The 13,137-nt window shown below is 40.2% G+C and overlaps 1 protein-coding gene across 2 annotated transcripts in view; it reads left to right on the top strand.

Moving 5' to 3' along the window:
• The window catches only part of LOC139468518 (protein lin-54 homolog), a 30,499-nt gene extending 20,144 nt beyond the window's left edge, over positions 1–10,355 (top strand). For both annotated transcript variants that reach the window (XM_071250523.1, XM_071250522.1), the window contains exons 9-12: positions 732–817; positions 2,100–2,299; positions 4,432–4,607; positions 6,078–10,355. In XM_071250523.1, the coding sequence (XP_071106624.1) occupies positions 732–817; positions 2,100–2,299; positions 4,432–4,607; positions 6,078–6,100 (485 nt within the window). In that variant the 3' untranslated portion in view covers positions 6,101–10,355. The remainder of the gene's footprint in view (positions 1–731; positions 818–2,099; positions 2,300–4,431; positions 4,608–6,077) is intronic.
• Positions 10,356–13,137: the final 2,782 nt, after the last annotated feature.

Raw genomic sequence — 13,137 nt, 5'->3', positions numbered from 1 at the left:
TGCAAGGGCTGCAGCTGATTACAGGGCAGTGCCCTGCTTCTGCGCTTGTTGCAAGGGCCGCAGCTGATAACAGGGCAGTGCCCTGCTTCTGCGCTTGTTGCAAGGGCTGCAGCTGATTACACGACAGCGCCCTGCTTCTGCGCTTGTTGCAAGGGCCGCAGCTGATAACAGGGCAGAGCCCTGCTTCTGCACTTGTTGCAAGGGCTGCAGCTGATTACAGGGCAGTGCCCTGCTTCTGCGCTTGTTGCAAGGGCCGCAGCTGATAACAGGGCAGTGCCCTGCTTCTGCGCTTGTTGCAAGGGCTGCAGCTGATTACAGGGCAGGGCAGTGCTTCCATGCTTGTCGCAAGGGCCGCAGCTAATTACAATGTTTGGAAACGAGAGTCTGTGTTTGAGAACATGTCCTTAAGCTTGCACTAACCAGGAAATAATCTTCTTAGGTGGAAAATTTCTGCAAATGTATGAATTTGTTTCGTATGACACTTCGTATGCAAGTTGTTGTAGGACAAGTTTCACCATGATCATTGTGTTTTTGTCCAGTCTTAGTATTCTTTCATTGCTTTTAACTTCCAACAAAATAACTCCTTCTCTCAGAAGTTTGTTATAAGAGTAGGTTTGGTGAAGTCAACTACCCAGTAGCTGGAATGGAATCATGTAGCACTGATGGTAATGTTGCCTATTATAATGAAAGTTCATTGCCAGTTGTCAAGCATATAATTGTCTTTTTTATAGCCAAAGTAGATGGTGATAGGCGGCACAATAAAGGCTGTAACTGTAAGAGATCTGGATGTCTGAAGAATTATTGTGAATGTTACGAGGTAAGGTTGGAGATGGCATATTGTCATAGATTGTTTTTGTGCTAGTTTCTTTCATTTACTGCCTAACCCAATGTTCCCTTTTACCAGTAATTACCAGTATTTACCGGTTAAGTTAGGCTTGGACTGGTATTTCATGTGACTGCAAGTCTCTTTGGACCGGCAAATATAGTACCTTATAAACATTTGTTGTTGAACAAAACATCGGCGATATTCACAAAAGTATATTTTTCAAATGAAGTCAGCTTGTCTCTTAGCATCAGGGTTTCCCATCGTCTACTTTAACGGCAAGGAAATAACATTTCGCTTTGCTTCGAGGTGATATATATATTTGTAACGACTTAGTCTTGAAATATTCAGAAAAAGGTGAAAATTGTGAGTGAACTTTGTGTGAATGACGTGTAGATCTAACTATGTTGCTGCAGAGATGACGTCATTGCATTAAACATGATGTTGAAGGAATTAAAACCACGTAATTTTCATGTTTTTTTTTTATTTGTTGATTTTGGACTGAAAAATAAGGGGGGACTGATAATTTTTAGAGTTGCCAGTCCACCAGGACTGACAGTTTCAAAAGCCATGTTATCCACCATTCAATATGATATATAAAAGACTAGCTCCACACAGATTGTGGAATATGTGTGACTTTTACAATATGAATACCAGGCCAATATATGCTCTAGTTAAACTAGATATTTTACCCATAACAACTGGTATATGTATGATGTGTGAAGAAGAATGTAACAATGTTGTACTTCACCAGTTAGTAAACTGTGACAGTCTGGTGCAAGAAAGAAATAACCTCTATGAGCAACTTTTTGATTTACTGTGCTTTAACCAATATCTTAAAATAGAAGATTGTATAGACAACGAAGTGAGAGATGTGACTTTACTTGGTGGCATTCCTCATCTTGTAGAGGAGATGACACTACATACATGGGCTAAATTCATAAGCAAAGTCAACAAAGAAATAACCTCATGGCAGCTGACGTCTATTCTCTATCTGTGACGTGATTATATACATATCTGTTGTCATGCATATACAGACTGATTAATTAATTTCCATGTTTGTTCTCTCCGATACTAAGGGAGGAAATAATGATTATTCATTAATTCTTTGGATCGTTATTGGAGACAAATGTATTTGATGGTTTGTGAATTTGTTTGTCTGCATGCAAATGTGATTAAATTCCATGTGAAAGTGATAATGGTTGTCTTAGGAAGGGGAAGAATCCTTCATGTCATGTTTTTATTGTTTCTGTAACAATGATTACTTTGATTCCAGGCTAAGATTATGTGCTCCAGTATATGCAAGTGTGTTGGTTGTAAAAACTTTGAGGAGAGCCCGGAGAGGAAGACACTGATGCACCTTGCTGATGCAGCGGAGGTTCGAGTGCAGCAGCAGACAGCAGCTAAAACTAAACTGTCTTCCCAGATGTCGGGACTTCCATCTAAACCGCCGCTGTCATCAGCCAGTGGGGAGAGGTAGGAAACCACACATCTTGACTTACGTAGCAACTGTTCTGGATGCAGCCCTGTGGAGGTTCTGAGTTTTGAATATGCCCCATGCAACCTATGATTGTCAAAAGGGCCGGTGACTGTGGCTATGGATAAGGACCCGATGGCGCTTTGCTCATTATTTCAATCACTGGTTTGCCGGGAGCAGATTATTTGTAGGCCACCGTCATATTGCTGTAATATTACTGAGCATGAATAAACATTATCAAGAGAGTGTGCTTGTCAGGGACTAGTGTAAATCTTGAAATTAACGCGAGCGTGAATTAAATGAGAAAAAAATACGAGTGGTCTTTGCTCGCATTATTAAACATTGCATTTATATCAACAATGAGACATTTTGGATAGCAGAAATACCAACTAAGACATACACAGAAAACAAACAACTATGTATTCCACATCACTGTTTGTTGAGCAGCACTTGTAACATGTATATAAACAATGTCATTCAAACACTACCGTATATCGCTGTGTATAAGGCGACCCCACGTATAAGACGACCCCCCTGTACACGCCTTAAAAATCAACCCAAAATCCTATACTCCGTGTATAAGGCGACCGGGAATGAAACACATCACAAGTCTGACTGATATAGAAGATTTAACGTGCGCTTTCCGACTGTAGCGTATTTCGCACACGGACATCACAAGTTAGTTAGTTAGTTACTTTGGAGATTTAACGTGCGCTTTCCGACTGATGCGTATTTCGCACACATCACAAGTGCGCACACAAACCTTATATATGCAATAAAAATATGTTTATCTTGCGTTGTTTTTTTTCTACAATGATAGGTCGCGTGTGTAACTCCAGCACACGTCGCCATTTTGTATTTACACGGTACGACACCAAATGGGTGCCCGTAAAATAAAATTCATTTATGAAGTAATAACATATAAGAGACAATGGTGAGTAATTTAATCGCCAATTAACTATGTTGTAACTAACTAGGCTTATGTTTGCTTCACATTCAGCGTGTTTATTCCACAATCACACCGTCTCCAACACTTGTTAATACAACTGTAAAAACAGTGGGAATTGATTTCAGCTTCACCGGTTATCACATGTTAGGTCACATGTTAGGTCACATGTGCAATATGCAAATACTTACCGGTACTTCCGGCTCTCTGCTCACGGATGTTGATTGTTTTACCGTGTCAGGTGGTTTGACAATCTGCATCGAGGCGAGGGTCATTTCAACTTTATTTGCAGAAATTATTAAACTTTATTCAAGGAAAAGAGATACAAATCATGTTTATGTATGGAAATAGTTATTGGAACAGTTATTTAGGACGAAATGCGAAGTTTTATTGTCAAATGCTGGGCTGGCTATCGGACGCCGGTTGACATCGTTAGTGGAAAAAAATTTGAGATCTTCGACTCCGTGTATAAGACGACCCCCCTTCTTAGCCCCCTCATTTTAGGTACGAAAAACTCGCCTTATACACAGCGATATACGGTAATTACATCCTGTGAATTGTCACTGCTGCAGTCAAGACAAGAGTTCTACTTACTTAGGTCATCACTGATCACACCTGCAAGTCCACCCACACGCCACCCACACAACACAGTGTTCTTTGCTACTGCGTCAAAGGCTGACACGAGCCAGCGTGCATGTATTGTTTTAGCGGAAGTACTCTAATCCGCGCTAATAAGCGGTGCTGTTTGGTGTGTGATTGGATTGATGTAAGGTTGTATGAGGGTGAGGATTCTCCTGTAAACCTGACAGAGAACATTTTCTTTAGATATAAATCCACTGATGCATGAGAGGAGGGGGGTGTCGCCTTCATATTGAGTCGCATTTTTGGCTAGGGGCCAGCGGTCGCTTTGTTTTGGAGACACATTAATTTCACGATTTACAGAATCTGTTCCACATCTAGGTTTAGCTTCTGAACAAGGAAGTCGTCTGATGTTGACTTTCATAAAGTACACTTGAAATTTGGTTTTTAAATGTCGACGTGTGGCATCTTTTTAGAGCTTAATTTTGTTTAATGTTTAGAATGTGCTGCAAAGATATATATTTACAGAGTAAAATTTGTCTTCATTTCTTGACATAGCAACACAGATTTATCAGTGTTTTATCCAGAATGTTTTTGTGTGTCCAGGTTGCCATACACATTGATCACGACAGAGGTTGCAGAGGCCACGTGTGCATGTCTCCTGGCCCAGGCGGAGGAAGCGGAACGGATGAAGATGCCCCCAGTTGTTCAGGAGAGGATGGTCATTGAGGAGTTTGGACGCTGCCTCATGCAAATTATAGAATCTGCAAATAAAACTAGAGGTCAGTGCTCATCTGCATCCTTACTGAAGCACTATTTAAATCACTCCTCTTGATTGATCAGACTTTTATGTTCGTAGATAGTTAAGGATCAAGGCATATTTCATACTTTTCCTCCACTAAAAACTTAGGTTGATATGATTTTTTAACATTGATCTATTTCATATTCAAAGTTAAAACACATCTTTTAGTTGTTGTCAAATAACTAACTAACAATACCATTTTAGTTATTTATCCAAAGCAAGGGGGGAGGCTATTAAAATGGACACTGTGTGCAAGAAGTCGTTTCCAGAGCAGATCTTGAAAAACGTATAAACTTGGCACATTGATGGACTAGTGGTGAACTGGTGCCTTTTGGTAATTTGGGATTAGAAAAAATAATTTTTCCACAGCAACGACTTTGACTTAGACTGGAAATAGTTATGTGATCAGTATAACTAGTTGACAAATTCACAGCAAGTATTTCCTACTGTGGGGAATATCAATGACTTTCCCCTCTTTTTTATCCCCCGCCCATCAAAGTTGGCAGGGGATATAGAAACGGGCTCCATCCGTCCGTCACGTTTCGTTTCCAGAGCATAACTCATACACCGTTCAATATTTTTTCATGAAACTTTGCAGGTCTGTCAGGTACATGCTGAACTGGTGCCTTTTGCTATTTAGAAATTTTAGAATTTTTTATTATGTTACGTTTCCATGGCAGCAAGATGGACTTAGGTTCCAATGGCACTTTGCTCATTATTTCAATCACTGGTTTGTCTGGAGCAGATCATCTGTAGGCCACCATCATATTGCTGTAATATTACTGAGCATGAATAAACATTTACAAGAGTGTGTGCTTGTCAGAGACTACTGTAAATCTTGAAATTATGCGATTGTGAATTAAATGCAAAAAAATGTGACTGGTCTTTGCTCGCATTATAAAACATCGCATTTATATCAACAATAAGACATTTTGGATAGCAGAAATACCAACTAAGACATTCCAAATTCCACCTCGGTTAAAAAAGGTTAGGGTTTGTTTAGATTTAATTATGTCATAAATTCTGCAACAGGGGCGGGGGATATAGCCACGTTAGTGGCAAACTCTTGTTGTTGTTTAAAACACGTGTCTGATTTCATGTGGCCTGAGGGGGCACGGGTGGCCCAGTCGTCTAAGGCGCCGCGATTCGCTGTGCAGAGTTGCGTCCCTTGGGCACGCCAGAAACCTATGATTGTGGCTTCGAATCCCGGTTCACCCCAATTATGTTTCTAGGTTTGTCAGCACCATACCCGTGCTCGTGGGTTTCAAACGTGGGTGGTAAACGTCTGAGACCTGCATCACTTCGGGCTTTCCTCCCACATTAAGCTGACACGACGTAATATAACTGGAATACTGTTAAAAGCGTCGTTAAATCCAACTCACTCACTCACTTACTCATGTGGCCTGACAAAACGTGGTGGAGGTTTAATTCAGTGTCTGTTCTGTTTCAGCTGCTCAAGAATCATTGCCTTGATGGACAGAGACCAATATCCAGAACTAAACCTGAGGAGAAGCTGACTGAAGCTCCACTCTGTCTGCCTCACTATGAGATGCCTTGTTCCCTTCCAGTCACATACATACAGTACTTCATGCAAGGAGTACACTCATACGTTGCCAGGCAATAGAAGTCCCATACTGCTGCTGTGCTGCATCCCATGGAAGCGCCTCCTCAACCATGCTGGCCACGCCCAGCAGACCATGTGGCAATGTGATACTACTGTGTATAAATCAATGGCAATACATAGCTGAAGTCAGGATGTGGTGTGCTGTTAGGAGTGAAACGACTTCTTACATCTATGTATTGGTGTGGCTGAGAACAAGACCGACGGTGATATTGAAAGCTGGACCACACTATGATTGACGTTGAGGACATGACCATTCATTTCTAAAGGTCTGATGAAATGATGTTATGATAATGACGTTAAGGGCATGGCCTTGCAATGATAAATGACATTGAGGGCATGCAAAGATGTCCGAACACCTGTGCCTATAGAAGCTTGGTCAGTGCAGCTTCACGACGGCCCACGATCTTTCTTGTCTTTGAGATACTTGTCATGAAGCTCGCTCCCTCACTTGCTGCCAACTTGGCATTGCCCAGTACGCCTCCACTTGGATCTGGTAGGAATGGACTACCATCTCAGATATAATAATATATGCAGATATTGTATAATGTTCAACTTGTACAGTGTTAAGATGGTGCATATGTGCACATGTATTATTCAGCAGATCATGCTGACAACAGATTTTATTGTTGTTTATTATCTATTGAACTGTATGATATATGTGAAATATGATAAACTATTGTTTAAAGTATTGTTGACTCCAGAGCACGAGCATTTGTACTATATTTATAGCCAGCACTCGGCAGTGCCAAACTGTTGAATTTTACACTGTGTTTGTATCTTCACGTGATGCTCTGGAGGGCAGGAATATTGTAGTATTTGTTTCAACAGTTGCATCCTTGTGACATAATCTGATGGTGTGTATAGAGCTGTCCTCCTGCTGCCCATGTTGGATGTGGGTCGGTAGCCCTGTGGAAAATCATTTGTATAGACTGTAATGATAGTGCAATATCATGATTTACTCAGAATTAACTGTTGTATCCTGATCATTTCTCATTAATTGACAGTGCTCAGCAGTTTTGCCTCTTTTGGGATATGTGTGAGAATGGATTTGTGAGAGGGAAAACCAAACCCAGCTGTGTATGTTAACTGTGCTGATTGCTGTGAAATCCTTGGTCATGCAGTGTAACATGCAATTCTTGTTGGAGAGATTTGCCACAATGGCAGCTGAAATATGACGGCACCATGATTGACTAATGGAACTATTGACTATATGTGGACAAATTGCACACCAGACAAGTGATTTGTGATAAACTGTTGCTTATTAGTGTTGGTGTTGAAAGTGGCTATGTTGGGATGGGACCTATTTGACCATGCTAGGCCCAGTGGGCATGGTGCTAAATAGGACAAAATGGTCAACTCAGGATTCTTTTTCAGAATTTGTTTTGGGGGCTGTCAGTACGGATGTCATTAATCATGTTATCTTGGAATAGAATCCAAACAGTTAATGATTCGGTGATATTTTTGTATGAATCTATAGTGTACAATCTGTCTGGACAATGGATAAGTGATTATTTGTTTCCTTTGTTGGAAGTGTCACCTCCCTCAGTACAACTGCTGAGCACCATTCTCATGAACATCGCCATTCATCCCACTATCATCATCCTCCATCAAGCCAATTTGAAATCTATATTTTTACCACAAAGTAAGTCGTTGATGTACAAGTCATTGTAAAGCTAATTCTGATACATCATTTATGCTGTCCTGTTTGCCTTCAGCTTAAGCATAGTTACAAAAAAGGAATACATTTTCTGTTTTGAAAATCATGATGCTACTATTGACCTGAACCCATGTCTCTGCTTAAAGAGATAGTGGTCTCTTTCTCCATGTAAGTGGCCATTTAGTTACCTAATTGATGGTCACATGCAGTGTTGGCTGCTCATACTTTCCATGAGCCAGTGTAATTAAAAAGCAATGTTTTCTGAAAATATTCTTGACCTTTTTAGATTTTATAAGTTAGAATACACATTTCTATAGTATTTATGGTTTCACATTCAGTTGGTTCATGGTGGTGTTTTAGTCTTTTATTTGGATGAAATAACTTATGTTCCTTGTTTTCATACGTGACTTACATGATCATTAAGATAACATATTTTTATAAAGAATTTTTATGCTTAACGAGTATTGGCATTTTTTTAGTGAGTAGATGCTAAAAATGACCTGGTTTTGTTTTTGTTCCCCTCAGCACAAACCTTCATTTTATAGTCACCCTGTATTGTTTTTGGCTCATCCCAGGTCATGTCATGTCTTGTTGATCTGTTAAGTTCTGAAACAAATGTTTGACCAAAACCAGCCTTCAGCTCACCTAAACTGATCGCTCATATGCTCTTGTGTCATGGTGTTGTGTGCTGTCTACCCATCCTAAACCATTGCCCCTGAAACCACAAGGCCCTTGCAGCTGAATCTTGTCATTCATGATACCCACGGTCCGTGTCTTGTCTTATTGTTCACAGAAATGTTTAATTACTTACACATGCAGTGAGCCAAAATTTGTGACCCCAAATTCCAAAATCATTCAGGTGAGCTGGAGAGCGTTGTGGCTGTATTTTCAAAAACTTTTGCAATATTCAGGCCATATTCACACTCATTTTCAAATATCACATTTAAGCCAGTTAAGTTTTTGGTAGGGAAGATTTTTGTAATGTGCAAAATGTATTTTGTCATATCAAAGAAGGAGATTGATACCCGCCTTTATTACACATGTCCATCTTTCCTACAAGTAACATTATTCTCTTCGGACATTTCAATGTAATATCTTCGTAAATATATATTTAGTCAGTTAAAAGATATGTCGGAAAAACAATTGAAAATGAAAAGGCCATCCTATATGTATCAACATGTTCAACACACCTCATGTTTCATTGCAGTGCCATCATTTTACTTACATCAATACTCTCGAAATATGTCTATTGTTTACCCTCAGTTCTGTATACACCAAATTATTTACCCTTTAGCAACATATTTTCATTTAAGTTTCTTTTCCATGTCATTTTAAGTGCACTACCATGCCAAAATAGTGACCCATGTTTACCGAGACAATGTTTAAGTACAGCTATCTGCGCAATCAGTACCTGTTGGAAGTCTAGTGAGACGACCTGCTCACATTACTAACTTGGGTATGAATGAAGTCCTGGAATGATGAGGGTGAGTGTCGTATGGAGAGATTGGGCTAACGAATCTTCTAGAAACTGATCATGTACAGGTCAAGTAAGGTGGAGTTGTATTCAATGCTTCCCTTTGTGACATTGCAATGAAAATGTCCCCGACTTCATCTAGTGGCATTTGGTTGTGATATTGCTGTTGTCTTTCTAAACAGTATAAGGACTTGGTCACTGTGAGAATCTAATTTTACATTTAAATCATAATATTTCTTGATAAAGATATCTTGACAATTTAAAGATATGGTTTCTTATCAGATCTTATCTTGTGACTTGGCATGGATTATGTTTTTATCAGACTATTTCTTTTCCTCGGCAACTCAAGAATCTATTGAAAGATTCAGATATTGTGTTTCTCTAAAAGTGTGCGAATTATAGAAGCATTTTCTTCAAGTACGATATTTTAGTCAGTGGCCATAATGAGGATAAAAGCTTTGTTATGTAAAATAATTGAACAAATACCTGTGATTTGCTTCGTTATGGTAGAAGTAAGTTTTGTATTGAGTGCTAGGTCAGTTTTTAGCTCAAGGGAGATTCAGGGTACATGTGTATTGTAGGAATATGTTTGGATGCCTGCAAGTAAGGTCTGTAGATGTCAAGACTGACGGCACAATGGAGCCTGATCCGTTGATGTCAGGGTGGCATGGAGTGGGTAAGATGAAACTGCTTCAAAGACATAACAGGGGTAGAAGAAATATGTAGCAGAGCAGTAATCTAATGAATGTCTTTAGAATGCAAGGAAGATGCTAATGTAAGCATTTTGTTAAGAGTGCAAGACGATGAAGTGTAAGCGTTGTGTTGAGAGGGTACATCTGTGGGAGCCTGCTAGAGGAGGGTGAAAGCATTGTGTGTAGAATGTCTGTCCTTTGTCCACCCAGTCTCGGTGTGCTGCTTCATCTTGCTTCTCCTAGTATGCAACTTGTAAGCTGCATGATAAACTCATTCTTAAATTGTGAATAAATTTAATGCAAAATATTAAATGTCCTCATGTCTTGTTTGTGTTTAGCTACTCATTCATAATGCATTCTGAAAATATGTGTCCCAGCTTATGGAAGAGGCCGTAAAATAACCTGCACCTATTGATGAAGATCAAGAGAAGTTGGCTGAAGTATCGTCAAATACCTTCTGTCGGGCTTCCAATCCCAGTATCCTGATCTGTTGTCAGGTGAAACGTCGCCAATGCCCCTATCAACTGTCTAGCCCATAATAGTTACATAGCTGGTGACGGCGACTATCCCGCTTCATCTGTTTTCACGAACCTCCGTTTAGCAGACCGTATGTTCAAGGTTGCCTTTCAGGTTGACGCTCGAAATAGTCGAACTTGGCACGATAATGGAATATAGACATATATTATGACATTTTCTCGTCAAAACGGACCAGACGCATTCAGAATATACCAAATATTTTCGTCATTGAAACAATAAAATATTAATGCAAGTTTAGAGGGCTCAAGCGATAAATCTGTTCGAGATGGTTATTTACCAAATAGGATAACACGGTCGCCACTTTTTTCAAAGCATCTTCTCAAAAAAGAATATCCTACCTGAAATTGTAACGTTTCTCTCGTATGAAAACGTTTTAATGATACTCTTGTCTCCATTAAATAATACCATCGATGAGATGAACATATTAAGACTCATGAAAACGTCTCAACCTGGTTTCTACCCGTCGTGTTCGCAAGTGTATGTCGGGGGACTGATGACCCAGTCTTCTACGGCGCCACCATTCGAGATGCAGAGTGGCGTCCCTTGAGCACGTCAGAAAACCATGATTTCGGGTTCGAATCCCGGTTCGCCCATATTATGTTTCTACATTGTCAGCACTATATCTGTGCTCGTGAGTTTCACCGAAGTGGTAAACGTCTAAGACCTGCATCACTTGGGCTTTCATCCCACATTAGGCTGACACACCGCGATATAACTGGAATACTCTTAAAAGCGCCGTTAAACCCAACTCACTCTCACGCACAAGGTATATGTAATATGTAATCTCTCACAAATCAGTCAAAACCGTGGCTCTGTGTCCATGCTTAAGGCTCCCTATTGGGATTGACAGAATAGGTTCCCAGTATCCTGCGCTTGTTAGAGCCGACGAATGGGGATCGGACGGTTACAGGTTGCCACATGTCAGCGTACCCTATCTTAACTTGTTTGATAGGCATTACTTAGAAGTTGGCGGATGACAAGATTGACACAATTTTTATGGATAACAACTTCTTTAATACTGTAAAAAGCGACGTTTCGGTATAGATCCTTATAGCGTTGTCAAGCAAGACTGAATGAGGGACATAGTGCAGAATATATATAGCAAGTGGATGATTAACAGTAACAACAAGGACATACATGAGTGGGATAACATAGGTAGGTGTGACAACAAAGGGATGATGCTATCACAGCACGATGGACAGAAAACACATAGCTATCCCACTCATGTATGCCCTTGTTGTTACTGTTAATCCTCTACTGTTAATCCTCCACTTGCTATATATATTCTGCACTATGTCCCTCATTCAGTCTTGATTGACAACGGTATAAGGATCTATACCGAAACGTCGCTTTTTACAGTATTAAAGAAGTTGTTATCCATAAAAAATGTGTCTATCTTGTTACCCTATCTTACGTTTGCCCAGACTCGATTATTTATAGGTCGGCGTGATATAGCTGGAATATTGATTACTTCGAGGTAAGACAAATCGCATGCAAGGGGAGAGCGGTGATGTGTCGTGAATGTACCAGTTAGTGTTGGTACAGTGAGCCCAGAACGGCACAACTAAAAAATCCCCAAAACATAAAACTCGAGATAAATGTTAACTAATTTTTAACATACACAAGTTGCAGTTGACCTCAGCAGCACTTGTTTTATTGCCACTTGAAGCCTAAACACTCTACTGTTCATGACATTATTTACAGGAGTATGGATGAGTTGCGTCAGAGTCGGTATATGCATGGTCTCTGGTTGCGCGAAGCAATGCATTATAATAGCAGTCATAAACGAGTGTATGTGTTGGAAGATAAACATCAAAATGTAGATGATTAAATACAGCTATTAAACGATGCAGTCTGTTTTATATTTGGTTTTCACTTATCTGTTTTTGATGAGAAAGTTAGGGCTATTTTTCATCAAAACTCCCCATGGTCCTTTCCCACCGGCACACACTGAGACGTCGTCAATAATAGAGCCGGGATTTCGATTTTGCTGGACACGCCTTCACTGACAAGTTTACTTGCTGTGTCCGCTCGAAACATGGTGTCGGTTCGGATATGTGTTGAGAGTAATAATTCTTCTCTCTTTGGTACAGGAAATTCAAGGATGAACATCACGACAGAGTGAAATAGAAAGGGAGATAATTCCGTTGTGCTTGAAACTGCAACTATACTCCCCAAAAGAAGAAACGCATAACCAGGGGTTTGGTGTGGAAAGCGACACACATATTTCATATTTGAACACTTGATAAGTGTAAAAAAGGTAACCATGGGCACGTGAAGACATTACTCGGAAAATGACAAAGGTCAAAGTCACGAGAATTCAATACCTCGTGTTATCCCACTGAGCCTGTAGTACCAGTGCATCTGCAGGCTGTTGTCTGTGGTCCAGGATGAGGCTGTCGTACGCGGCGATCCAGCTCGCCCAACGGGTGTTCTATCGGTTCAAACCTGGCGATTTAGAGAGCCTGTACATTGCGGTTGCTACTCAGTGTTACACATGCTATATGCGGTCTAACGTTGTTGCGT

Source organism: Haliotis cracherodii, unplaced genomic scaffold (assembly GCF_022045235.1).
Source record: "Haliotis cracherodii isolate W230 unplaced genomic scaffold, xgHalCrac1.p SCAF_2, whole genome shotgun sequence".
Classification (NCBI taxonomy): domain Eukaryota; kingdom Metazoa; phylum Mollusca; class Gastropoda; order Lepetellida; family Haliotidae; genus Haliotis; species Haliotis cracherodii.
The sequence above is the reverse complement of the archived record's forward strand: the minus strand, read 5'-3'. Positions and strand labels throughout refer to the sequence as shown.